We start from the raw sequence: 26927 nt of genomic DNA, 5'->3' as shown, positions 1-26927 counted from the left end.
CACCACCATCTTTTTTCTCTTTGTCACTCTCACTCTGTTTCCTTGGGCACACACACACACACACACACACACACATGTGCACGCATATGCCTCTGCTCATCACCTGGGGAAATTGCATACACCAGAGAAAGTAAAGCTTATCTTAGTAATGAATACCACAGCTTTACAATGGCTATTGATAGATAAGTACACACACTATGTCGGGACAAGCAATTTTGGATCCACTCTTCGTTCATTGTCCTTGAAATCATAATTGCTTCACATTGATTTTTCACATGTGCGGCTTCTCTGACTTCCATCAAGACTAGACGGCAACACATTTTGAAGGGCACGAGGATACAGTTAAAAGTCTATCACAGTGGGGATGGACAGAAGTGACCTCTGTTTCACCTTCCGGGTATCTTCCCTCACCGACGAGCGTACAGTCAGTGTGTGCAAGCGTGCGCACATGAAAGCATCCCCAGAGCAACATAAACTGACTGTTTTGTGTGACAGTGGAATGAATTAACAGAGCTTAACAGGTGGCCATCGCCGCTAGGCACAGCCATGAGTGTGCGCTGTTTGATCTGACCACTTCCAAAACACCTGAGTCCTAAATGACACTGCTTTACAAAGACAATTTCAGGCCCAGTTGGGATACCTTATGCCTCTGGGCTTAATATGCTCAAATATGATGCTGCTGCACTTCCTTTTAGAAGGAAATGTCCTGACCATCGTCTAAGCTCAGGTTTTACAGCCCAAGACATTGACATTTCTACCTCTAATTCTACTGGCCCTCGTGTTATTTTTACGGGAGGTATTGCAAACTGCTTGTTACTGATTTGTGCTGTCTGACTGCTTCTCAGGATCCAAAGCTACAGCCGTGGAGTGTTTGGAGGCCATGGCATCTGGGCTTTACTCGGAAATCTTCACTATCCTCATTTCTCTAATCAACCGGTTAGTATCCCACTCAGATTCTACACATGCAGTTTTTGGGTGCATCCGTATATATCAGCAATATGTGTATTTTTCCTTTTATTGTATGGCGACATATTTGTTATCTTTATAAAGCATGAAAACAATTGCTTATTACCATAATTTATTCAAGCGGAAACGGCGCTTGTCCAATGTTGCAATTAGGTTAGAAAATAGAATTATGCTAAGCCAGGGTTAAAGTTAGGGATGCAGTGGAGAGAGATGAGGTTAAAGCTAGGGGTTATGCAGTGAATGTAATCAATAAAAGCTGCCTCTAATATTGCAACGCTGATGTTTGTGTGTATGTGTTTGCCCTCTGTGCTTAAGGGCCTTGAAATCCAGCCAGCACTCCCTGTGCTCTCTGCTCGTGGTGGACACACCAGGCTTTCAAAACCCCAGGCTGGCTAAGCGCGAGTGCGGCGCGACCTTTGAGGACCTGTGCCACAACTACACTCAAGAACGTCTGCAGACCCTCTTCTACCAGCGTACCTTTGTTCAGGAGTTAGAGAGATACAAAGAGGTACGGACAGTGCTGTGCGCGATGCATACCCTCGGCCTCATTGCCTCGTTCGCTCTTTCTCTTTGTCTGCTGCTCCCGCTCTGATATATCAACTCCAATCGTGCATGTGTTCACACATCAGATACACTATCCGTCCCACCTGTCACAAGCTGTGACAAGCCCAACTAGTTCATGCGTTAGGCCTTCTCATTAGCGATGCCAGTCTTCACCTCTTCTGCTGAGATCAAAGTAAAGTCACTCACAACTGCCTTTGGGAGACACGCCCAGCTGCACAGCAGTGGTGTTGCTCCCCGACGAAGGAACTGTTCTTCTGCTGTCCTCCTTTGAGTTCTGTCTGGCAGGACTGGACTATAATAACTGAGCGCATTCATCCCCGAGGATTTAAGATATTTAAGGACAAATAATAGAGATTTTTCTTTTATGACATGACAATTATTTTTCATCCATTCCAGCTGTCCCAATTCCAATGTTCGTATAAATGTTCTTCTTATTGAAAAGTCAGCTAATAGCACACTAAAGCTAACAAGAAATCCTGATCATATTACTTTTAATGCTGTGAACAAGGATCCTGGGATTTCCCACCCACTTCCCCACCCACATCCTCCGCCTGAGAGAAAGGGAATTGGAGCGAAATGAAGCATTGCATAAATCTGTGTAGTGTAATTCTCTCTTGTCAGTACATCTCGAAAATATAAGAAGCTATGAAGCTGTCATTGTAAACTAGGTCAAACTCATTTAAAACGGCACACAGTATTAACAATGACAGTGACAGGCAGGTTGAACTATGATACACACAACAGGGAAATGCTTTATATTTTTGAATTAAACACTGTTGAGCGCTCTAGCTGTTTGGATAGTTTTTATTTTATTTTTTTTATGTGTGTGTTTCCTTTGCACGCTGACTCTCCACCGCAGAGAACAAAAATCACTTAGGCTACTTCACATACACAGTCGACTTGAACGCTGGCATCTGTCATGGCTACACTATTACCACTGCCAGCATTTTCATCCATTTCTAGTGCAGCCTGCACTTTGTCACCGTGTGCTGCTGCTGCCTGCCTGTTTTGCTCTGGTGAAGGTAATTTACTGTATTAATTTCCACTTTACCCCAGAAATGTTATCATCTGCATCAGTAATTAAATCTTTTTCCATTTACCTATAGCAAAATCAGTCATAGTAAATGCCAGACGCTCTTGTTATTTTAATAGATTTGTTGAGGCTTTTAGTTTTCTTACATCTTTTCTGCCTTCACTTTAAAAAAAAAATCTTTTAATATCCATGAAAATCTTTGGAATTATTATGCCTCCCAGCATCGTCACTGGGCCATAAAGGCAGATCAGGATTTTAAATTACTTGATGACTGGCAGCTAACTAATGAAATAACAAGCATGGAATCAGTGTCAATTAATCCATCATAATCTAATGATTATTATTATTTTTTAGATTTTTTTCATTAGTAGTTAAGTAGGTCTATAAAGTGTCGCACATCACCAAGAAAAGCAAAGAGTTTCCCTGAAATTGCAGAGGCAGGAAACAATGAATGCTTTGTAGTTGCTTGAAAAATGATGTGATTCATCGATTGCCAACGTAGTCAACAGTTAGAGAGGCTCAGTCGGTGCCTTTGAACAGCTGGGTTTTTAAATTCTTTTTTATTTAAAAAAAAACCCCAGTTGTACAAACAGTCTCATATTTTCTGTCTTTTCTAGACCTTTACTACCACCTTTTAAAATATTTTAATGTTGCTTTTTAATGTTTTTGTATAAGTTGTGCGTCAAGAAGCTTGTGACACCAGTTTTTGAAAGACACTATAGAAATTGCCATAACTGATTAATCCTAAGGCTACAAGGTGACGCGTTGGTCAGCATCGTTGCCTCACAGCAAGAAAGTCGCCGGTTCGTGTCCCAGTGAGGACACCCGGGATCTTTCTGTGTGGAGTTTGTATGTTCTCCCCGTGCAGCGTGGGTTCTCTCCGGGTTCTCCGGCTTCTTCTCACACAGTCTAAAAACATGTTGAGGTTAATTGGTGATTCTAAATTGTCCGTAGGTGTGAATGTGAGTGTGCTTGGTTGTCTGTCTCTAAGTGTAGCCCTGTGATAGACTGGTGACCTGTCCAGGGTGTCCCCTGCCTTCACCTTGAGTCAGCTGGGATAGACTCCAGCCCCCCTGCAACCCTAGTGAGGATTAAGCAGTGTATAGATAATGGATGGATGATTAATCCTCGCCCCTCTCACTGGGACTGCTTGAATTCCAAGTTGTGATGTTAACACAAACACTCTAAGAGGCAAAGTCACATGAAGGCCTCATTGCTGCATGGGATCAGGGATGTGTTGGACTAGTGAGCATTTCCTTTTCCCAAAGTAATCTATGCTTTTGTGATAAATTAGGAAGGAAAAAAAAACATGAAGTGTGGTTTCGGGCCTGACTGTGCCACCAGAACAGCTTCAGTGCTCATTAGCATTGATTCTCTGTCTCTGGAACTTTACCGGAGGGATCAACATCATTCTCCAAAAGATATTCCCTCATTAGGTGGAATATGGTTTGGTTTTGGTTAAAAATCCCCTACAAGTGTTCTGTTGATGTGAGGTCTGGTGACTGTGAAGGCCACGGCATATGATTTACATCATATTTACAAATCATTAGACCGTTCACTGACCCCTTGTGCCTCATGCACAGTGGCGCCGCCGCCCTGGATCAGACCACTGTAGAAATGCTTCATCAAGAGATAAAGGTGATCACTCTGGACAACTTTGTGTTGATTTGTAGTGACCCTTCCCTCTAAGTGGACAAGTGGACCCAAACCATGCCAACAAGACGTCCAGGCTCCCTTGGTGATTAAACATATGTCGTATATTAACCCAGGCCGACAAACTTGAGTGACTTTCAACAACAAAATAATTTAAGCATTTGTCATTTTTTTATGCTTCGCTCTTGAAAAAATCAACACCGCTCACGTCTCCTATAGAATATTGGGTTTTTTCCACAAATTTAGCATCATCACAAGTTATTAAAGAGCCTGTCAATCTGCTTGTCTGTCTTCCTCCAGGAGAACATCGAGCTTTCTCTCGACGACACAGAACCGAGCACATCACTGTCTGTAGCGGTGGTAGACCAAGCCTCGAGCCAAGCGCTGGTAAGTTAGGGTTTTTTTTTTCTCTTGTCCTTACTTTATCTTAATATTTTACTTGCATAGTCACTTATTTTTCTTGATTTCTTTCCCCCCCCGCATAAATCTTGTATTGGCAAAATAACTTGCATCTGAATGTTTTTCCAGACACCTCAGGGACTCGCACGCCTTTCATGATCTATTTTCATATAGTAGTCTCTGGGTGCCCTCCTTTTAATTCAGCATTGAATATTGTTTTCCAGCCTCAGAAGTTTTCTTTATGCTAGTTTTGTTTGATAGAGGCTAGAAAGAGAGGGTAGGAGCCAGAAAAGAAAGGTTAGAGAATTGACTTCAGAAAAGAAAATCAATGTTTGGCCTTTGCAGCCTATGATCTGCACCATGGAAACAGAAATGGCAGAGTTTAGAGAGTCATAGATCACTTTGCTGTAATTCCAATGTGTTTGGTTTGAGTGCTTTACTTTTTAAAGGGTCCCTGCTCTAATGGGAATGTCATCAGAAGCAGTGAACTGTAGTACATCACACTAAAAACCCCAAGAAGAAAAAAAAAACACACACAGATTCTTCAAAGTCATTTCTAAAGTCAACTCTAAAGATCTGCTGTGAAGAGTGAAAAGGCATTTTGATCAAAGATTTTTTTTTTTCGTGTTGTAGCTCAGATGTCCGTTATCACAAACAACCTTAATGCTCAATTCATTGCAAGCTTCGTCGTTGTCATACGTCTCCTCCAAACTGATACCCTGTGTTGTATTTGCAGTCAGTGTAGTGTGCACTGCTGATAAGGATGTCTCCAGTGCAGCCTCCTGATAGCTGCTAAAACAGTTTTTGGTTTTGTGGGTTTGGTTCCTAAGCCAGGATTCCCAGGGTAGACTCAGACATTAGCCAAGTTGACCAAGCTGGCTACCTTAATGTGGAGATTGTTTCTCTCTGGAGCTTGTTTTTAATCCTCGAAATATTATCCTAAATGTCTTTGGACAAAAAAGCGCACCACTCAAACCTACGATTACTGAGAGTTGAAGCTGAAACAAGGCGGCTTGATTCTGAAAATACAAAATATGCAACATGGCTGCTGATATGTTAGCAGCCACACAGCCCCATAAAGTCACTTGTATGATATCGTTCACAAAGATAATAAAATCCTTTTATCGTGCGCTTTTGTCGTGAGAATTACTGCTCAAGTGGCTTTTATTTTCTTCTGAGAGTTCACACTGATTGCATTACTTTTTAATCCCTTCTACTCCTCTTATTTATAAACTCCCTTTTGTCTCCATACTTATTATAAGGAAAATCCAAATTGATGATGCTTTCACAGCTGCGACTGCTGAAGGACGCAAGGACCACACGCGCTTTTGAAACTTTAATTTCCAGAGCTAATATTATTATCGGGCCTGTCACAACTGGCTCAGAGTGAGAAAACATACGGCAGCACGACTACTCGCACTGACATTTAGGAGAACCCCGAATATTTAATGAAACACTGACTGCAGAGGCCGGCACCGAGCATTTGAAGGATAATTTTCTGAATTTTTCATAAGCAATTATTGTTTTTTTCTTGTACCCAGGAGGTGGATAAATAATAAAGGCTTAGGAAATATACTCAGATTCATCAATGTGTTCCCATTAAACAGCTAAAATGAGCTAAACGTCCTTGTGGCAAGGTGGTTTGTTACTTATGTAAGGGCTACAGTTGGTAAAACAATCTTTCTTGAGGCAGGCTTGCTACTAAAAAAGAGGGTCGATGCGGTAAAATGAAAAGTCGGAGTGAAGGTAAAATAGAACATTTTTGGGTCCACGTTAAATCTTATGTGAATGTGTGAAATCTTTGTGTGCACATGTTTATTTAACAGGTACGAACAGTTCGAACAGATGAGGCACGGGGGCTGTTGTGGCTGATGGAGGAGGAGGCATTGCAGCCTGCAGGATCAGAGGAGACACTGTTGGGACGCCTCTTTAGCTACTATGGACCTGCTGAGGGCGAGAGTAAAGGCAAGGAGAAGACAAACACACACACACTTAAACTCACCATTAAAGCTAACACCAAGCATTTAGCTGATGATCTTTTAAGAAAAGAATTAAAAAAATAAACTCCCCAAATAAACTGAATATGCATACTTAAACCAGAAATTTACATTATATTAATATTAATGGTGTTGCCTGCTTTCATCTCTGTTGTTGTGGCACAATATATTACATGTATGATTTACATAGATGATTAGTGACAGCAGATTAATTCTGTGTTCTCGTCTTCGCAGTATCTACCAACTCTTCCTATGACTTGCTTTAATGTAGCACCAATTGCTATCAAGAGTTTTCTAGACATATCCCAGAACTGTACTGACTGTTTACCGTTTTTTTTTTTTTTTGCATTGTGTCACGATGAATGCACTTTTCACAGCTATAAAATAGACTGTACACAAAGCACACAAAGCAGGAGTTTAACTAGTTTCATACTTTAGATGAGTTACAGAAATGTTTTCCATGTATGTTGTTGGCAACCTTGACTTGCCAAGGATACGGCTTTTAAAAATTTCTACATTGAATTTAGCAGAATTCAGAAAAAAAACCAAAAAGAAAGTTGAGGGCAAAGTGTCATTTTTTCCCCCCCTCTAAAATAACAGCTTCAGGCTTTTTATTCTGACTTGTTTCATGGGTGAGATTTGAGTTTTTCTGTTTACTTTTCAGTCTTTGATGATTTACTGCATCGTGCTTAAGGCGAACCATTATATTATTTATGTCAGCACAGTATGGACTGATCTAAACATTTCACACTAAACCTGGACTGCTATGTGGTCCATGAACAACTAGGCCAACTAGGAACAGACTGTTCTTACCTCTGGAACAGACTGCACACACCACAGTCATCAGGACATGCTGAATAAGCTTGTTTTAATATTTTATTTAATGCAGATTACACTAAACTTTTAAAGAAAAAATATGTATTTTTTTGTCATCTCCCTGCATATGTGTCCACATCAGGTCACACTTTCCTGCTGAAGAGCGAAAAAGATAATCATTTCCTGCTGGGCCACGGTCATGGGACCGACTGGGTGGAGTACGATGTCCAGGGGTGGCTGAACTACGCCAAGCAGAATCCTGCCTCCACCAACGCTGCGAGCCTCCTGCAGGACTCCCAGAAGTAAGCGTCCGTCATTGGTAACGTGGACATGAAACAGTGCTTGAGTAGATCTGTCATCATTCATGTGATCTTCTATCTCTTGCAGGAAAATCATCAGCTCGTTGTTCATGAGCCGAGCAGGTGGAGCCACCGTTTTATCAGGTTCCATTGCAGGCCTTGAAGGTGTTTCCCAGCTGTCTTTGCGGCGAGCTACTAGCATGAGAAAGACCTTCACTACAGGGGTAGCTGCTATAAAGAAGAAATCCTTGTGCATCCAGATAAAGCTTCAAGTGGTGAGTGGAGATGATGGAACAAAGCAGCCGGTCACACTTCCTCTTTTTGTCCACTGTTAACTATGAAACATTAGCCGTGGGCTGGAGGCGTATTTAGGGATGTCTGGTGCCATTGGGTACCCCAATAAAACAAACGGTTAACAGGAAAAGCTGTAAATGTAGTTTGAAATGTACTTTGGAGCTCACAGCATTCACAAATTGCTTAATGCATCTTAAAAGAAAAGTGATGAGATGAAGGCTAGTAGTTGGGCTGCAGCCAGACGCAATGACATTAAGCTTGTTGTTAGACGGAGCAGCTCTTTTGCTTCCAGCCCCATTGCTTGAAAAGAGTATTGATTCTCAGATTATACTCACTGTCAGAAGTGGATCATTACCAGACCATTATTTTTTTTTTTAGATTTTATTTTAAAATGTGCATATCTGTAAACACTTGAAAACTGAAAACCTCTAAATCCTCTGAGCCACCAGTATCCCACCATCTATTTGTGCCAGAAAACACAGATCATAAAAATCATCTGTGGTGTGCTCTTCCACTCGACAAATTATCCAAATCTCAGTTTAAAATTGTGACATTTCACCAAAATCACTTTATTCTACATGTCTTATATACAAATTAAAATAAAGAAGTTGCCCTAACAACATTCTCTTTACAATAAATAAATAAAATTCTGCATTTCTTGCTGCAATTGTGAAGCCACGACTGATTCAGCTGTGACCAACAGTCATGTGATGAAAATTCAGAGAGTTTTTGGTTGAACTGGGATTAACTGCAGAGTGTTCTTACACAGATTAAGTACAGAAACAAATTAAAAGTAGTGAATTATCAATAGTATGTAAAGCCACCATTTTCCCCCGGTATTGATAACACCTGTCGACACTTGGAAAAATAATGTACATGCATATACATTTAAAAAATGAATAAATCAATAAATACAATTATGGAATTCTAACTCAATATAAAGCAGAGTTCTCTCTACTTCCATCTGTGGTTGTGCTGTTTCCATGGAGGTGCAGGACTTTATATACGGCAGGGACAAAAATAAACTGCTTGGGCTTCAGAGGGTTAATCTATACAGTATACACGGTTATAATTATAAAAAAACACACATATATTGTTTAGTTTACAATGTAGTACCTGTCTTTCAGTTGTGTCTTAGAGTTGCTGCGTTCTTGAGTGCCTCACAGCAGCCCTGTAGAGGATATATGGTAGATGTCACACTTGTGCAGGTGATACAAGAGATATTTGCAAGAAATTCCTTCTAAGTACAATACTGTTATACATGTGGAGAACTTGACTATTCTCAGTAACAAAGTAAAGCTACTGATTGTGTGTCCATACAACGCTGGGAGATACTGCATCGACCGTTGACCTGCTCCAAAGGGAGTCCCTGACTCTGCCCTGTGTTCTCCAGGATGCTCTCCTCGACATGGTGCGGAGATCCAGGATTCATTTTGTTCACTGCATACTGCCCAAGGCGGATGCCCTGAAGGCTCTGAGTGGATCCCTGTTCAAAGGAGGGGAATGCGAGGCTCAAGGGGAGAGTGGAGATCCTGGCTTAATGCAGCTGGATGTAGCGCTGCTCCGCGCTCAGATACGTGGATCCAAGCTGCTGGATGCTCTGCGGATCTACAGGCAAGGTGAGGCGGCTGCTTAAATCGCACACTAAGGATGGATATAGATGTATAACTCTTTTTTTATATGCACTGGAAAACAACCTGTTCTTTTAAAATTTTCTGCAAGGGGGTCACCTCCAAATTATACCGTTAAAATATTTGCAGAACATAATGTTTCCCCGACGCTGCCCTTCACAGGTTACCCTGATCACATGGTGTTCTCCGAGTTCCGGCGGCGCTTCGATGTGCTGGCACCGCACCTCACCAAGAAGCACGGGAGGAATTACATAGTGAAGGACGAGCAGAGAGTAAGTCAATCAAGGAGAGAGCGAGTGAAATGTACAGCTCCGCCAGTGGCCAAGCACAGTGGAGATTAATGTGGTGAAGAGGCAGCTTCATTACATCTGCCCCTGATTTGTCAGCAGCCGACTCACAGAGAAATAAACCTTCATCAGAGCTATAGCTAATGACCTAATCAACTTAACCTCATCACTATCGCGCCCGTGAAGGAAGTAGATTAGCATTGTGGCTTAGAAAGTGCTTAACTGCAGTCAAAGATGCAAAATGTCATTACGCTATATGTGTTTATCGTCCTATAGAATCTGCAGACTTGCTGCTACGTTTTTCTCCCATTACTGGTGCTTTTTTACTTCTGTGTTTTTATTTTGAATTTACAACGCGATGATTGTACAATGAAGCCCGGCTAGAGTTTTACTATTAAAAACTATGAATGAATGTGCGTTGGCCCTCCGCAAGTGAATTCTTAGTTAACTTGCAGTGGAGAAAAATACAAATGTTTGTTTCTGGAGAGGAATGAGACAGAGAGAGTGAAAGAATGGGGTTAAGGTAGAGTATAGCTCTTTTCCCCAGCGTCGGTGTATTGGGGTTGAGTTTCTGTGGAAACGCCGGCAAACAAAAGCCCCTTAGTATTCGTGGCAAACCTCTCCTGGTGTAATCTAGATGTGGTCTTTCAGGCTGCAGGCTCAAGTAGACAGAAGAGACGGAGACAACAATACACCTACAGTGCGCACAGGCCAGTAGATGGATAGGGAAAAGGAGAGGCTCCGGGATGGCTGATGGTGTACCTCTACACAGGATGTATGTGTTCAAAGCTGCAACGGGGCCAAGAACATCAGGGGGTCAGGACGAATCAGCTAGGAGCAGGGGGGGGATTCTCGGGGACAAGTTGTAATTGGTTTCTGGAGGTTCTGAGGAGCCAAACTTTTTCCTGCCTGAGTTTCAAAACAAAATCCAGTTGGGAGTGGATGTGAGCGAAGAGGGAAAACTTGCACTGTACCATTAATTTAACATGACAACTTAGGGGAACGGCGAACTACTGAACTGTTGCAGTGTCAGTAGAAGTTCCCACTGGATCCAGCTGTTGAAAGACTAAAACGTGTGTGTGTGTGTGTGTGTGCATGTTTGTGTACATGTGTGTCTTTGCCCAGGCTGTGGAGGAGCTACTGGAGTCCTTGGATTTGGAGAAAAGCAGCTACCACATGGGTCTGAGCAGGGTGAGTAATGACACCACATTTCAAACAAAGTAGGCAGCTTTAAAAATGATTAAATAAACCTTTGCTGTGAATCGCTGCCAGTTTCTCTCCTCTTTAAGCTCTAACAACAGACCTGCAATACACAGCCCCTTTCTTTACCTCCCTTTTTTTCTATTTTGAATGACACTCGCTGTCTGGGGAAGTGTGTCTTTCATTACACCTGTCCCTCTTTGAGGTTTGTTTGCCTTCCTTTTTTTGGAGCACTGCCAAGCCTTGTCCCTTCTTTTAGCCAGTGGCTACCCGAGAGGCATGCCTTTACCCTTGCCCGGCTATGTGACCGTAATTCCTTCTTTCTTTTCAGGTCATTAGAGCAAATTTTAGCAAGTCTTTGTTTTTCACCGTGACCGTTGTGTGGTAATCACAGTAAACACTGCTCAGAAACTCCGGTCTAATCCCGTCAGCTGGAAAGTAGCCATCAGCCAAAAAAAGAAAATCAAAGGAAACAATATTGCACGAAACAGAGGGACTTGAGCTCCCAGGTATGCGCGGCGTATGAGGACGACACGAGAAGAGTTCGGTGGCAGCTTCACCAAGTGCCACGCTTTTATAGTGTGAAATAGGCTCAGAAGTAGACAGGCACAGTCGGCCATTCACAAAGCATTCCAGCGGCGTCTTAGCAACCTGTCTCACTTGCATGCCAACTACACCAACCCAGAATAACCTTACAACAGTAGATCCAGAGCTCTTGACAGAATAGGAAAAAAAAATTGCCATTAGACATGGCCACATGTCAAAAAACGGCACGTTTTTAGAAAATACTATACTGATCTGATCTGCCGATAAAAGACACGTTCTGCTCAAGCCCCGCTAAGCAATTTTTAAAAAAAGCAATATTCATCGATGTCACCAGTGCATCACTTCTCCCTACTGGTTTGCAGATTTCCCCCCACCAAAGCTGCTCCATCATTTCCAGCTTCTGCTTTGTTAACAGGTCACATATGGATCTGGTAATTTATAAAGCACTGGGACTTGTGTAGAAAGACCTTGAGGGTGGAGACAGTTTTTTCCCTGTCATCATCCATCCATTTTAATACCTTGCTGCCATCATATCTGGAATTCTTTTGCAGTGCCTAATCCCTCTGAGGTACAGACAGGCCGTGACGTGACCTGCTTTCTCTTAGCTGTTTACCTGTGTTTTACCTTTGGCCCACATTAGACACAGACAAGGCCGATTGTCCGAGATAATAACTTAATCACAGCTTTATCGCGTAGATAAGACTCCGTTGTCTGTGGATTACACTGTTTCTTATTGATTTGTTGCTTCAGTGCATTTATTTGCCTTTTTTTTTAAACTCTCGTCTGTTTTATTTTTTGCTCCTGCGCTTCACATTAAAGCGTAACCCCTACATCTCATTTCCTCATAGATAAAATAAGCACTAATTGGTCTCCACATGATTATTATAATCTTACCCTTTGCTAATAAGCATTTGTGTGTGATTGTTTCCCACTCTAGTTGTTCTTCAGAGCTGGCACCTTGGCTAAGCTGGAGGAACAGAGGGATGAGCAGACCAAGCGTAATTTAACCCTGTTCCAAGCTGCCTGTAGAGGTTACCTGGCACGGCAAGCCTTCAAGAAGAGAAAGGTAGGCAGAACGTCACGCTGAAATGAACGGCTCAATCTGAAGGTAGTCAGAGCTGAAAACACCAACGATATCTTTATATAACATCAGTAAGGGTGTGTTTATCTATCAAAAATGTCATCTGTCGTCATTTAAATGTGGAGAAACTCACTTCAAATTTGGGTAAGAAGCAAGTTATAAGAATAAATGTGCTGCTTGCAAAAGTGAATAAAATATCAAGGTCCGTTTTGTTGCACAGGAGGAGCAGGTGAAGTAGGTCAAGTTGGTGAAGGATGTGAGCTTTACAGTTGAGAGCTAATTTTGGTGGCTGTTTGCTCTTCTCTTGGGGTAGATCTAACCGGCTCTGCTGTAAATCTTCAACTAATTACAACTAAGTTCTCTAAATCTATTGCCCGTACCCCCCTCCCTCCCTTGTAATCCATCCAATCAGCTCCCCCAGGGGGATATTTGATAGCGACATGTCCATTTCTATCGCACTATATCAGCCCGCTCCCCTTCAATGCAGCCTTATCAAGCAGGCTGCTGACTCACACACCCATCTGCTCCACCCATCTTCCATTTTTCTCCCAGCATGCGTGAGTCCATCTCTCTGGACTCTCATACATGTCCTCTTGTGATGTATGGAGCCCTGCAGTACTTCTCCCTCTCTGTGATTACTATTTAAGTGAATGTGCCGCTTCGGCTGGCTCGTGATGAACCAGCGGAAACAGAATCAACATCGGCGCTCTCCGTCCGCCACGACACGCCGTTAGGGAGCAGATATCTTGTTCACTTGTATATGAATCCAGCAAAGCTATTAAAATGTCATCTTTGACATAAGGTAAATCAATAGGACCTTTTTATATTACTGGACTTCCAGCTCTCCTCTGTTATTACTGTTTTAACCATGAGAGTTAGTGATGGATGCTGGTTTCAAACGGGCAACTAATGTGTTTTCGTTAGTGAGTTCAAAGGTCATTATTCACACAGTAAAGCAGCCTAAGTGCCTGGTGCTTCACAATCTGCCAGAACTTAAATGAAATAAACAACGGAAAACTATTCAAAATTGCTAGGCAACTCTGCAATTACAAAATCCATTAGCAAAGGAGCAATTTTTCTTTCTGGCCCTGTATGCCCCTTATCTCCTGCAATCTATAATAGAAAGATAAGACCTTATTTCATCTTAATTTTATTGATCTCGAACTCAATTCAGGTTGGGAAGGTTACATATAACATGCACTTATGTTTGTGATGACACCTACTGCAGAGTCTATTAATTTGAGGGTATGAGATGACCCACTATGGAGGCATGTGTTCAATGTTACTCTGCATTACTTTCATTTTCTAGTTTGTCTCAGAAATCAATCAATTCAATTTTAAAAAAATGAATTGATTTATCTCCAGTGGAAGCAGAGCGCATCCGCACACACACACACACACACACACACACACACACACACAAACATGCGTATCTCAATAAAACACCTGTATCGCAAAGGGATTGTTGAACATTTTAGAAAAAAGAAAATAAATATGTATTATTTCGGCGATAGTAAGATGAAGGAACTGATACTGCTGTCAAGTCTGTACAGCAGACAGCTCCTGCCAGCAGCCAGTTATCTGAGGTTAGGACTTAGGACTGGAAACAAAGGGAAACAGCTTGCCTGGCTCTGTCTAAGGGTAGTAAAATCTCCTTAATGAATGCCAAGAAATACTCTGGCACACAACAGCCCCCACCCCCAGGCTAGACCACACTGGCCTAGATGATTCCCTTCGTTTCCAATCTCTGAGCTATGCTAAGCTAACGGCCTTTTTTTTTTTTTTTTTATTGGAGCCTGTACTTAACAGACAGTTATAAAAGAGGTTTCAATCTTCTCATTTAACTTTGGGCAAGAAAGTGAAGACTGTAAGCATTTTTTTTTTCTTCCCAAAACTGTACTCCTTGTCTCTTTCTGACATCTTGACTAAACTCCTGTATTGCTGACAATGCAATTTCCACAGAAGATTGGTTAGGATTTCTTTTCGGTTTTATTAAATGAACTGACTGAAAAATCCTCTTAAGAAAAGTATAAAGGTATATTCAGGTATCCAGTCGTAACAACCAAGTAGTTGAAACAGCTTATGATAATCATGTACCGATAAGCTGTTTGGATGAAAAAAGTCATTGGGGTGATTTACAATATGCAACAGAAGGGAGTACACATCTGTGCAAAATCCCTTAAATGTCAAATGATTCCAGGTTGCATCCCCGCTCAATAACTGTGTTATTTTGAAGTTATTAAGTACAGGGTTTCGTCTCATGCACAATCAAAACAGATACTTTAGAAAGACTACATTGACAATACAGGCTCTAAAGGAGGAACTCAATTATAAACCATGTGATCACTGAAATGCAATTGAGTACACTTGTGATTTCCAAATACCCTATTGCACATCAGAGCTGTCTCAGTTTTGGATCTATAGGCTGTGTCGATCTACATATCTGCATCATGGCTTCACACAAAAAAGAATCACCAGAGGAACTAAAAAAATCTGATAATGTGACTTCACAAAGATGGAAAAGACTTCAAGAAGTTTGGTGAACAGCCAGCACTCAGTGGACACGCCGGTGCAGCAGTAATCAGAGAGCATAGAAGGGGCCATAGTACCACTAATCAGAGCTGAACAAAAATGGCACCACAGACGGTGCACCATGTGCACAGTCTGGCTCTGAAAACAGAAAGGCTTCAGGCTTGGCACAGAGGTCATCGATGGAAACTGGAGACAAATGGACACATGAGAAGACCTTCTATAGAAAGCATTCAAAAAATAAACAAACATACCCACAATTTAGCATTCTTTGGCTCTAAAATGCATGAAAAGAATCCGCGAGGAGTACTGGGAGCACTTGATTGGGTCAGATGAGACAAAGGTACATTTGTTCTGCTCAGATGAGGTTGAACATGTTTAGCATGAACCTGTCCAGGACTACCACAGTCAATGCATAGTTCTGACAGTGAAGCACAGAGGTGACAGTGTGGTGATGTGAGGCTACATGATTACAGAAGGTGTTGGGGAGATGACACTTTTAGATAGCAAGATGGATGAGTGTGATTTTACCAATATTCTGGCTGACAAGATGACTCCAGGTCTGCAGAAGCATGGCAGAGGTGGAATATTCCACTCTCATGCTGATCCAAAACACGCTGCCAAAATGGTAAAAGTGAAGAAGATAAAAGTGGAAATGACTTGGCCAAGAATGTTACCTGGCTTGAATTCAATTGAACATAGAGCAACCCCAACCACATCTGAAAAAAATCCTCTCTGGAGAATGGAAGTACATCTTTCCAGAGATCGACCTGCCATTATGGATACGGTTGGACATGTGGAGTATTAAAAGCAATCTAAGGTTTGAATCTCGGTAATGGCTTTCATTGCATTTTTTTTTCTCCAAAAGCTCCTAAAGCAACTACAGTATGCTGGATTTATTACTATTTATCTGTATTTTTATTTTTTTTCTAATGAAAAATGCAGTCTCTCCTTGCAATGATGATCTGAAGGGCATTTTTTCCCTACTGATTCTCATTCTGTTTATATTATTCCTGATTTAATTAGTCAACACCAGAGCTGGAGAACAGATGCAGGGCTGTGGTGATTTCCATCTCTCCCTCTCGCCACACGATTTACAGAACGCGCTGCAGTTGAATCTTCGAATAATCATTGTATAATAACATGCACTTGCACCCTCGCTGTTACCCTGATACCCCTCTGTGAAAACTGATACGGCTCCATTGCCTCTCGCGCTGTTTGAAGTATACAGTCTTAGGTACAGTAGATGGTAATTTGCCTCTGGAACAGTGTGAATGAGTTCTGGTGAAGCCTCTCAGACACTTGCTGGTTGATGTATATGGATGTGACAGGAAGTCACAAGTTCCCTTGATTGATATTCCCTGGCATGTTAACCTTGTGAAGCTGTGCCAAGCCCATGTGACTTTAAATGACAAAACCACAATTTTTCTTGTTTTTTTTTCTTTTCCTCTTTCAACTGTCTCCTCAAGGGGACAACCTGACATTTTAAAAGTCTGTTATTTTGCCTCAGCAGGCACTTACCGTATTGGGAGTTTTGTCCTTCAGGTATCCTACAAATGTAATTTTTTTTTTTAAAGAAATATTTGCATTGAATCAGTACACAGCAGCACGTATAAGCTAGGTTTAACCTCAACAGCTCAGCAAGAGATATACTGTTATCAGACAGGGGATTCAACTGGATATCTCATTCATGTGAAACATGCAATCCCACATGCCATTGTAAAGGCAAGGATATGCTCAGCATTGAAATAAGATAGGTCTCTTTGTGTGCTGTGTCGTTGCTCCATTTTTAAGCCTGTGTTAACGTAAACAGAAAATATTATAGCTCTTTGAAATATATTTGTATTTCAGGATTGAAATGTCATTCGATAGCACGGGGACAACAAAACACCAGGCCACAATGTTTAGGATGAGTCCATATAGGCAGAGCCGCTGTTATTTCATGTGGAAAAAAATCCCCTGAAACTGAGCTTAAAGTGTTCGCTTTAGAAGTGGAATCAAAGTGACATCAGACGGTGCTGCAGTCATATATTACAGCGCCGGTACAGTATATCCATATATCTCTATGTATGCACTAAAAGCACATTTACATATTCAGAACGCTGAGGAGAGGATGGAAAACATGGGTTTTGTTTCTTAATCTCGATTCACAGTTGTAATTCACATCACACGCTCTTACAGTTGTCACACCCTCTTAATGTGATGTGAATACGAAAATGTTTATCCATGGTGCTCATGTACTATAATCTTTTGTTTGTTTCCTTTTCATTCTAGACTAAATATGACAAGTGAGACCCGTTTAAATCTTCTGTCAGAGATTTGCTGCATTTTGCTCCACGTTAAGGCTTTCACTGTGTGACAAATCCTAATTGGTCGTAGAGAGTACCTTCAGGGTAAAATGTACCTGATGCTGAGAATTGTGTTGCTCTAATTGGGTTTGCCCATAATCTGCTGCTGCTAGAGAGCCTCATGCATAAGCAGCATGGAAATCGTGTAATACTTGGAATTAGCTGCCAACATGTTTGATTTAATTAATCAAAAATTAGCTTCCAGCCTTGGAACACACTCTGCAGAAACTCTCCAGAGGAGGCTGGCAAGTCCTGAGATATCTGCTTGCCCATACACAGGCAGTATAGCACGAGAATGAAGACTGCAGTGTTTTTCAAATGTTGCTCATCAGTGGTGAGGATGATACGGCAACAGTAGATGAGCTCTCCAAAGCATTTATTACAGTGAGAAATTGAGGTTTTCGCATTTTTCCGTGAACCTCTGGACACTGCTGCTGTGCGACAAATGTGCATCGGATTTTTCTTTCAGCGTACTGCATTTAACACCATGTGCCGGGTGTGTTGCTGCGTGAAAGTTATAAATATCTGCGCTGTCTTGATTATAAAGGACTTTGAGATTGTTTACAGATACTGTTGCGAGAAATTGCATTAATATTACGCTACCATCTGTGCAGTTTTATGGTGGTACACTGCAACAAACGCCCACACTTACGGATGTGTTTCTCTGTGGTGACTGCCTCCCCATATGTGTGATTAGATTCAGGATCTAGCAATCCGGTGCATCCAGAAAAACATCAAGAAGAACCGCGGTGTGAAGGACTGGCCATGGTGGAAAGTCTTCACCACAGTGCAGCCCCTCATTAAGGTCCAGCTAACCGAGGATCAGATGCGAAGCAAAGACGTGAGCGGACCTCTGCCTGACACACCTCACCCTGTAGATTCCACTCTGTTAGACAGCCTTTAATGCACTTTTAAAATGCATTACCTGCCACCTCAGCAAAGCACTTCCTCTCATTAATGTTTGACATTTCTTGTAATGCTCAATATTTCACAGTTTTTTCTTGTAAAATAAAGCGTAACCTATATAGCTATTTTCCGCGATCCAGGAGGAGATACAGCTGCAGAAAGTGAAGCTCGAGAGGGTGGAGAAAGAGCGAAATGAGCTGAGACTGAACACGGATCGATTGGAGAGCAAGGTGGGTTCCAGTCGCCTGTGGCAATGCATTCTGGGAGGACGGTGTTTGAGATGGGTGATGGAGTTGTTCTCATTCGTTTTACTTAAAGATCTGAACGCTTACTTGCACGGGAACTGTGCTAAGCATTTTGCAGTTTTGCATAACCCCCTTGTGTGTGTATGTGTGTATGTGTGTGTGTTTGTGTTCAGATCACTGAGTTGTTGGCAGAACTCGCTGATGAGAGAAGCACTAGTGAGTCAGCATCCCAGTTGCTGGAGACCGAGACTTCGGAGAGACTGCGCCTGGAGAAAGACATGAAGGACCTACAGGCACATATACACAAAAACACAAACTGTTTAACACCATAGTATATTAAAAAAAAATCCACTTTAGACATCCTTTTGTTTGATTAGTGGCTGAATTTGTGCGTTCCAGGTTAAATTCGACGCCATGAAGAAACAGTTAGAGTCACAGGAGATGGAGGTGATGGAGGCGCGACTCATGAAATCGTCAGAGCTCAACGGGGAGATGGACGACGATGATGATGCTGGTTGGTTTAGTTTGAAACCGCTTGTTTGCATTTGGACATGACACCAGGGAGCCTCTTCTCTATCTGTGTGTTTAATCCCGCACCCAGATTTTGAAGACGATGCGAGGATGTGACTTCCGGTGACTTTTCTATCTCTTTGATAACACAATCTTGGTCATCAGTGTTTTTAAGCACTTGTGTAAAATTCCCTAATTAATTGTACCTTGTGACACTTGCAGCAGCTTGCCTAAGCCTGCCTAATGGGCATGTCAGCTCAGGTCAGAAGCATAATTTACTGAAGCTCTCATACCGGCATTATGTGCACAGTTTGAAAAATCTCCCTTATACTAATTGTAGCTGCAGGAATGAGTGGCTTTGTTCGACTGTTCCAGCAGGAGACATGGCAGTAAGACTCGGTCACATCTTGCCTAATGCTGTTAAGTATATTTTCCAAATTTGGGATTTACCGCTAGGGGATTAAGATGTTCCCTACCAGGCATACAACTAATGCCTGTTGCTGATTGGTCTCCCCCTGCTGGGAAAGAGAGTGCCTGCTGAGAGCATATTGTCCATGAGGCTTTTTGTCTGCATTCCCACCCCCTTCAACCCACCTCAGCAGACAAGCCATTACAGAGCATATCAGAATTCTTAGATGAATGAGAAAATAATCGTTGGGATCAGAGCTGGTGGCCCTGCAAGTTGTCATTATGCTATATATATGCTAATGAGCAGCACTGATGGAGGAGCCGGTGTTGGTATGTGAAGGAGAAATGGACAGCCTCTAAAATGATAAGGCTTGGAAATGAACCTGAACCTGAATGTCTGCCTGGCCGCTGTTACAGTTCTGATAGCCTCTGACAGCTCCAGAATTAGGGTCGGCTAAGAACTGTGGAAAGTGCCACTTAGACATGTCCTTCTCTAACTACTATTGTGGTGTGCTCTGAATTCTTACCTCAGGTTTATTCAAGATTAGAGTTGAAACGCAAAGGCTGCTTTGTAGTTTCCTGTCGAATTTTTTGACCTCATAAGGTCGGAATTTGATGAAAGAACTTTTATTTCCTGAGAGATTATATTATTTCGGTCCTTGAATGTGATAACCATCGCAGCCAGTGCAGTGCACTCTATAATCCACCGCATCCATCATTTCTGAGCTTTTGAGCCGCTTCCTTTGTGTACTCGGCTAGGTCTGCATTAAAGGCAGGAGACACCCAAATGTCACACAGACATTTCCAGAATTGTATGTCTTTCCTCCAGGAGGCGAGTGGCGGATAAAATACAATCGAGCCATTCGCGAAATGGACTTCACCAAAAAGAAACTCCAGCAGGAGTTTGATGACAAGCTTGAGACAGAGCAGCAGAGCAAAAGACAACTTGAGAGAAAGGCAAGAAAAAAAAAAACTGATATAAACTTTATGTATAACTTTACTGACTACCGCACATTGGTAATCTTTTAATTGCATTAATGTAACATTATTGTCATATTGTCAATATTGTCACATATGTCATTAAAAAGTAGTAAAAATTTGTCTTGGTGTGCGTGTGTCTGTGTGTGTCTGTGTGTGTGTGTGTGTGTGTGGCCTCAGCTGACTGATTTGCAGACAGATAATGAGGATGTGCAGCGCTCTGTGCAGCAGCTGAAGAAGAAGTGCCAGAAACTGACTGCCGAGCTGCAGGACACCAAGCTTCATCTGGAGGGCCTACAGAGCCGCAACCATGATCTGGAGAAGAAACAGAGAAAGTCAGTTTCCACTCCCTTTCTCACCCATCATGTCTGTCTGTCTGTCTGTCTGTCTCACACGGAAGCACATTACAGACAACTTCTCTCTCCTTTCTCCTCAGAATGCCCAGTCAGTGCAGGCCCACTTGCATAACGCTAAAGTTTTTCTTTAATTTGAATAGTGACTGAGATGTTCTGTAATCTGTGGAATTGCATTAGCTGAGAAAATGACTCAGACTTTAAGCACTTGAGAAGCTATCGCTGTGGCAGAATGTGATCTCTCCCCTGTGGCTAATTGAAGATGCTCTGTGGGTGAAATTATTTTCAGCTGCACTTCAGAGAGAAAAACAGGGAATTACAACGAGCTGACAGCATGAAACACTTAGCTGTTAAGTTCACTAACCATAAGTGTTTCTGCCCCAGACAATTGAAGAAAACATTTTGCACATTATTACAACCCAATGGTAAATTGATGGCGAATGGAAGGGGATGAAAGTGGAGGCTAAAATAGAGGTAGTGCTAAACTGATGCTCAGCTTTGTGTCCAGGATACTCTACTTTCTTCTTATGATCTTAACATCTACTGAGTAACATGCTCAAATCTGCTAAATAACATATAATCGACTGCACACCATTGATTGATGAAAAGAACTGTTTCTCTGGGAGAAAAGATGAAGCCACTTTATGAATTTATAGTGAAAAATAACCCACATCAGTTCATTTTGACAAATAACCTGATATCAGTTGTATCTGTTCCATGATCCGCTTTATTAGATTGTTAATATTGCATCGTGCTGCATGGCAAATTAGCACATAATTGGTTTGTGTAATTACAAATCCTTCAGCCTTGTGATACTCGAGTCTTATTTAAAATCAACATTGTCCTGAGCTGTGTTTCAGTGTGTGCGGGTGTGTGCGTCCATGTGTGTGTTCCAGGTTTGACCTGGAGCAGAACCAGGCTCAGGCTGAGGTACAAAGAGAGAGGAGCCAGAGGGAGAAGCTGGCTCGAGAGAAAGACATAATGACTGGAGAGATGTTTAACCTCCGCCAGCAGCTGCAGGTAAGCTACTTTACAGTGCACACTCCAGATGCACTCTGATGTCCTCTCTTGGGGACGACACGTCTGGTCTTTCCTGCCTTTTTTTTAACGTATGACATAACTGGGCTGGTCCAGATGCGCTCGGCGTTCCGTTTACCTGTGTCTCTTCCCCTCGCAGGACAAGGACACCGAGTTGTGCGCCATAAACGTGAAGGTGCAGCAGCTGGAGGCAGAGCTGCAGGATCTGTCCTCCCAGGAGTCCAAGGATGAGGCCTCGCTGGCCAAGGTCAAGAAGCAGCTTCGTGACCTCGAGGCCAAGGTGAAAGACCAGGAGGAGGAGCTGGACGAACAGGCTGGAACCATCCAAATGCTGGAGCAGGTACGGGGTGGTGCAGATGTGGGACTTTAATCCCATTTGGAGAATTTCTTTTCCTAAAAGCTGCTCATATGTTGCTACAATGGGTTTAAACCTCTGAATTATAATTCCCTAGATTCTTAAACTTTGCAGAGATTAAAAGTAAAGTAGATATTGTTCAGTTTTTGTGATCGTACATGTATTTCGTGTGTTTTTTTTATATATATATGTGTCCTCATCGTGCACTCAGGCTAAACTGCGGCTTGAAATGGAGATGGAGAGGCAGAGGCAGACCCACTCTAAAGAAATTGAGAGTAAGGATGAAGAGGTAGAAGAGATCAGGCGGTCCTGCAGTAAGAAGGTGGGCGTTGCTCGTTCTCACTCTTTCATTTGTGCAGATTTTTCTTATTCATGGCCTTTCTTTCCTGAAGTAACCATTAATCAGGCCTGGTCAAGACGGCGCTGAAACACACACCGGTGTTCACAATGTATGCTGAAGGTTATTGCACAATAGCTCAGCTTATTAAGTCATTGAATTGGTGATTTAAATGTTGTTTTTTCAGAATGTGTCTAGTGTTTCTATAAATGTAATGTTTTCATCAAAAGAAAATACAGCTAATAATAACCACTCATTATGAAGCGTTAGGAACAGCAAGCACAAAATTGGCTCCAATTTTCACACCCACCCAACAAATCAGATGCACATTGTTAGGAATTTGAAAATATAAAGAGAATTTTCCAGAATAAAGTGCATCGTTTGATGGCTGTAAAGGCGAGCTCAAGGGGAGATCCTTTCTGTCTTTGATGTGCGAGAGCAGCCGTGTCTAACAGGACGGTCGATGGTGTGTTGTGTCTGACTTTGTTTATCACTCATCATCTGTTTGTTCGCGTTGACACTCCGTTTCATGTGTCCCGCAGCTGAAGCAGATGGAGGTGCAGCTGGAGGAGGAGTACGAAGACAAGCAGAAAGTGTTGCGCGAGAGAAGAGACCTGGAGTCCAAACTGCTGAATGCCCAGGACCAGGTACTTCCATCACTCTGCCTCTGGTGTCTGTCAGCGCAGCTAAGTGTGTGCGATTTAGTGTGGGCCACTTCTTTTGATTGGAAAGAAAATACTTTTGAGTCTGGAGTGGTGCTACGGGTTTTTTTGAAGGAGGACTGACAGGCGTGTGTAACAATAGTGGCTATAAAGGAGCGGTTTGTCACACAGGTGAGCCAGAGGGATGTGGAGACAGAGAAGAGGCTGAAGAAAGACTTGAAGAGAACCAAAGTCCTTCTGGCTGATGCACAGATTATGCTGGACCACCTGAAGAGTAATGCCCCGAGCAAGAGGGAGATCGCCCAGCTCAAAAATCAAGTATGTCACACAACTGAACATTTGCGCTGTGCCTCAGCAGATGAATGCGTGATATATTTACTGATGCTTTTTGAGCTTTGCTCTCTGAGTGTAAAACATATACAGGATGACAAATCCTTAGTCGTATCCTACACAGGTCCTTGATCTTGGCCTACTGATGTTTGTCCCTCACCTCCTTCCCGATTAATTCCTTCCTCCTGTTTCTCGCAGCTGGAGGAGTCAGAGTTCACTTGTGCAGCAGCAGTGAAGGCTCGAAAGGGCATGGAGATCGAAATAGAGGACTTGCATATCCAAATGGAGGATGTGGCCAAAGCTAAGATGTCGGTGAGTCTGTTAACAAAGAGGGTGCTGCGTACGATGCAGGGTGGAACTGCGCAAATTGCTTTCCAAATTTGTGTTTTTGTGTATTGTTTATCTGTAACTTAATCAGTAGTGCGCACAGTAGAGATAATGAAATACACCTACCCGTTTTCATTTTCCAATTTTGATAAGAGAGAAAGAATTTGCATAAATGTTTCTGTATCTTCCTTTTGATGAGCAAATAGAAACGAAAACAACAATGTTAATTAATTGAGGGCTTGTGCCTATCAAATTTTGCACTCTTCAAAATGCAGCAGGGCTCCAACATTAATATGCATCATCAAGCCATGGGTGGATATTAAAATAATAAATGCCCTTTGGCATATGTCTGATTTCAACTTTTGCTCTAATGGATAAATAAGCTTTGTCGAATGTTTTTTTTCTCCCTCCTCCATCTGCTCATTAATGGCTGTCTCATGAGAGTACTGCCTACATTTTAGACTCATAGACTGAGGATGTTTGTGTCTCTGGGGATGACACACAGAGTGCCGTGTGCCTGTGCTTTGCTTGTTAATTGCTGCATTTATGGCAAGGGAAGGTCTTGTAAATGTCTGAGATTAGAGAATGCATATTGAGGGCCTGAGTCTCTCCCCCCTGAACACAGAGGATGAACTCTAAATAGGACATGACCAGTATGCTGCACTGGCTGCACTTTTCCCTGCCTAAATGAGCCAATTGATTATCTCCAATTGGTCTCATCCTGCAGCCAGAACCCTGTCCAGATTGTGTTTCATTGCCATTAGATGAGATTCCAGGACTGCCACGGCCTGGCCAGCTAATGACCATTTATCATATTCAATAGTTCATGAATAAATCCTGTCATTTTATAGTAAAGTGTGTGTGTTTCCTTCTCTGTCCGCGCCGTAGTTGGAGGAGCAAGTCAGCCGGCTGCAGAGAGAGAAGAACGACCTGCAGTCCCGCATGGAGGAGGATCAGGAGGACTTGAACGAGCTGATGAAGAAACACAAGGCTGCAGTTGCCCAGGTAGCCCAGCCCGTCGACTCGGTTTGAAAATGTAGTGTTGGCTCTTGTCAAAGCTCAGACCATGAGCCAGCCCACAAAAACAGTGCAATTCCATTCATTTTGTAGCATTAAATTTAAAATGTTTTGGCTATGCTAGATATGGAATACATGAGAAGGTGTTGCTTGATTAGGATACATAAAAGGTAATTGTGTTCTATTAAAGTTACAAAAAATCGAAAAAAATATGTTATCAAATGACCAATAAGTTTAGTGAAAATGTGGACTATTAGTAGGGTTACAACAGCAACACTGATCCACGTGTGCCTGAAGTCTAGCTGATGGAGGTGCACGCACAAAACTTTGTCCTAAAAGATGATGCAGCTTCAAACAGCAGCAGGATCCATATGAGCATCTCCAGGGGTGAGAGTTGTGCGCATTTGCACAGAAGGCAACCCTAACAATTAGCCTTTTTATACTACTAAGTTATTCTCAATATGGAGACAAGTTTATTTAAGGATTTGATGATAAATAGAACCATGTAGCTTATTTCACCTCAGTAACAGTGAGCCGTCACACACGGCCTCGGTTTATAAGTTGCGCTCTAATTATTTATTACATATCGTCTGTCCTCAGGTTGGGTTCAGACCATCACAGCTGTTGGGATATTTTTATTTTACTGTTAGTACAATTTTCTGCAAACAGATTAGATTTTTACTATTATGTCAGGTGTTTTATTACAGAGAATTCTTTCATTTTACCATCTCACAGCAGGAGATTTGCATTATTGTGCGTATGAATGTTTCCCACATCTCTAATTATTAAAATAACTTCCAAAATATGGCACTAAGTACCGTATTAGAACACATTTAAAGTACCTAAACCTGCTGTAGTTATGTAAATCATCATTACGCCTGAATTTGCAATGTTTAGGAAATAATAAATGAACCAATAAACAGATGTTTTCAGCTACACAGTTGGCAGATTAGGGCAGATTATTGTTCATTATTATTGTATTGTGGGAATTCATGAGTGAAATTTTAATCTTAAGCACACTGCAAGATCTTTTCTGGTGGCTTAATTTAAGGGTCGGTTCACCCAAAATAGTGTTAAATTAAATTACTGTTAGATAAAAATCATCAAACATTACTACGTTATATAACCTTCCCTCGATCTATCCACACAACAACCTCCATCAGAATCTCACTTAAGCTCTTAGCTGCGCATTTGCAACCCCGCCGTACACATTTTGGTACTGAGGAATGTAATCAAATACTTTAGCACTGTGGTATTTGGATTAGGTCACTGACTACATAATTTAACAGATAGTTAGTAATTGTATTGGACGACATTTTTAAAGTTTCCCCGGTTGTGGAATATCATTTCTCACATCAACATTCTGCTCTCTTCTGCAGTACAGTGACTTTGAGGTTTGGAGGACATGTTCTCCTCTAAACACAGTGTGGGCTCTGAAATCAGGGAGATGCAATCTGTTCCACCGTAGACCACATGACAAATGATTTGACTTGGATTTAAGGGGGTGTTTATTCACCATTTGCATTAAAAACGAGCTTCTTTTTGTATAATTCAGACATGCGTGGACACTCACAGCTCCTCTGCCTCTCTCACATACCCTAATTCTCTGATTATTGATTTTGTGTGTGTGTGTGTGTGTGTGTGTGTGTGTGTGTGTGTGTGTGTGTGTGTGTTTGCTAGTCTGCCAGGGACTTGAGCCAGATCAGTGACCTGCAGGCCCAACTGGAAGAGGCCACAAAGGAGAAGCAGGAGATCCAAGAAAAGGTAAAAGGGAGTATTCAAAAGGCAGAACCGCTGCCTGCCAGGAACCTGCCTGCG

General features: G+C 42.1%; 1 protein-coding gene across 2 annotated transcripts in view; it reads left to right on the top strand.

Moving 5' to 3' along the window:
• LOC103359318 (unconventional myosin-XVIIIa-like) overlaps positions 1–26927 on the top strand; it is a 64412-nt gene that overhangs the window by 20862 nt on the left and 16623 nt on the right. For both annotated transcript variants that reach the window (XM_008284593.1, XM_008284595.1), the window contains 24 exons: positions 846–936; positions 1282–1474; positions 4517–4603; positions 6442–6580; positions 7571–7730; positions 7816–8002; positions 9415–9640; positions 9815–9924; positions 11065–11130; positions 12623–12751; positions 18341–18484; positions 18690–18779; positions 18968–19087; positions 19194–19308; positions 20542–20669; positions 20871–21025; positions 21940–22063; positions 22221–22421; positions 22648–22758; positions 23316–23420; positions 23607–23753; positions 23964–24077; positions 24981–25097; positions 26790–26873. In XM_008284593.1, coding sequence (XP_008282815.1) covers positions 846–936; positions 1282–1474; positions 4517–4603; positions 6442–6580; positions 7571–7730; positions 7816–8002; positions 9415–9640; positions 9815–9924; positions 11065–11130; positions 12623–12751; positions 18341–18484; positions 18690–18779; positions 18968–19087; positions 19194–19308; positions 20542–20669; positions 20871–21025; positions 21940–22063; positions 22221–22421; positions 22648–22758; positions 23316–23420; positions 23607–23753; positions 23964–24077; positions 24981–25097; positions 26790–26873 — 3143 coding nt within the window. The remainder of the gene's footprint in view (positions 1–845; positions 937–1281; positions 1475–4516; positions 4604–6441; positions 6581–7570; positions 7731–7815; positions 8003–9414; positions 9641–9814; positions 9925–11064; positions 11131–12622; positions 12752–18340; positions 18485–18689; positions 18780–18967; positions 19088–19193; positions 19309–20541; positions 20670–20870; positions 21026–21939; positions 22064–22220; positions 22422–22647; positions 22759–23315; positions 23421–23606; positions 23754–23963; positions 24078–24980; positions 25098–26789; positions 26874–26927) is intronic.

The sequence above is a fragment of the Stegastes partitus genome, unplaced genomic scaffold (genome assembly GCF_000690725.1).
Source record: "Stegastes partitus isolate 25-593 unplaced genomic scaffold, Stegastes_partitus-1.0.2 Scaffold366, whole genome shotgun sequence".
Taxonomy (NCBI): domain Eukaryota; kingdom Metazoa; phylum Chordata; class Actinopteri; family Pomacentridae; genus Stegastes; species Stegastes partitus.
The sequence above is the reverse complement of the archived record's forward strand: the minus strand, read 5'-3'. Positions and strand labels throughout refer to the sequence as shown.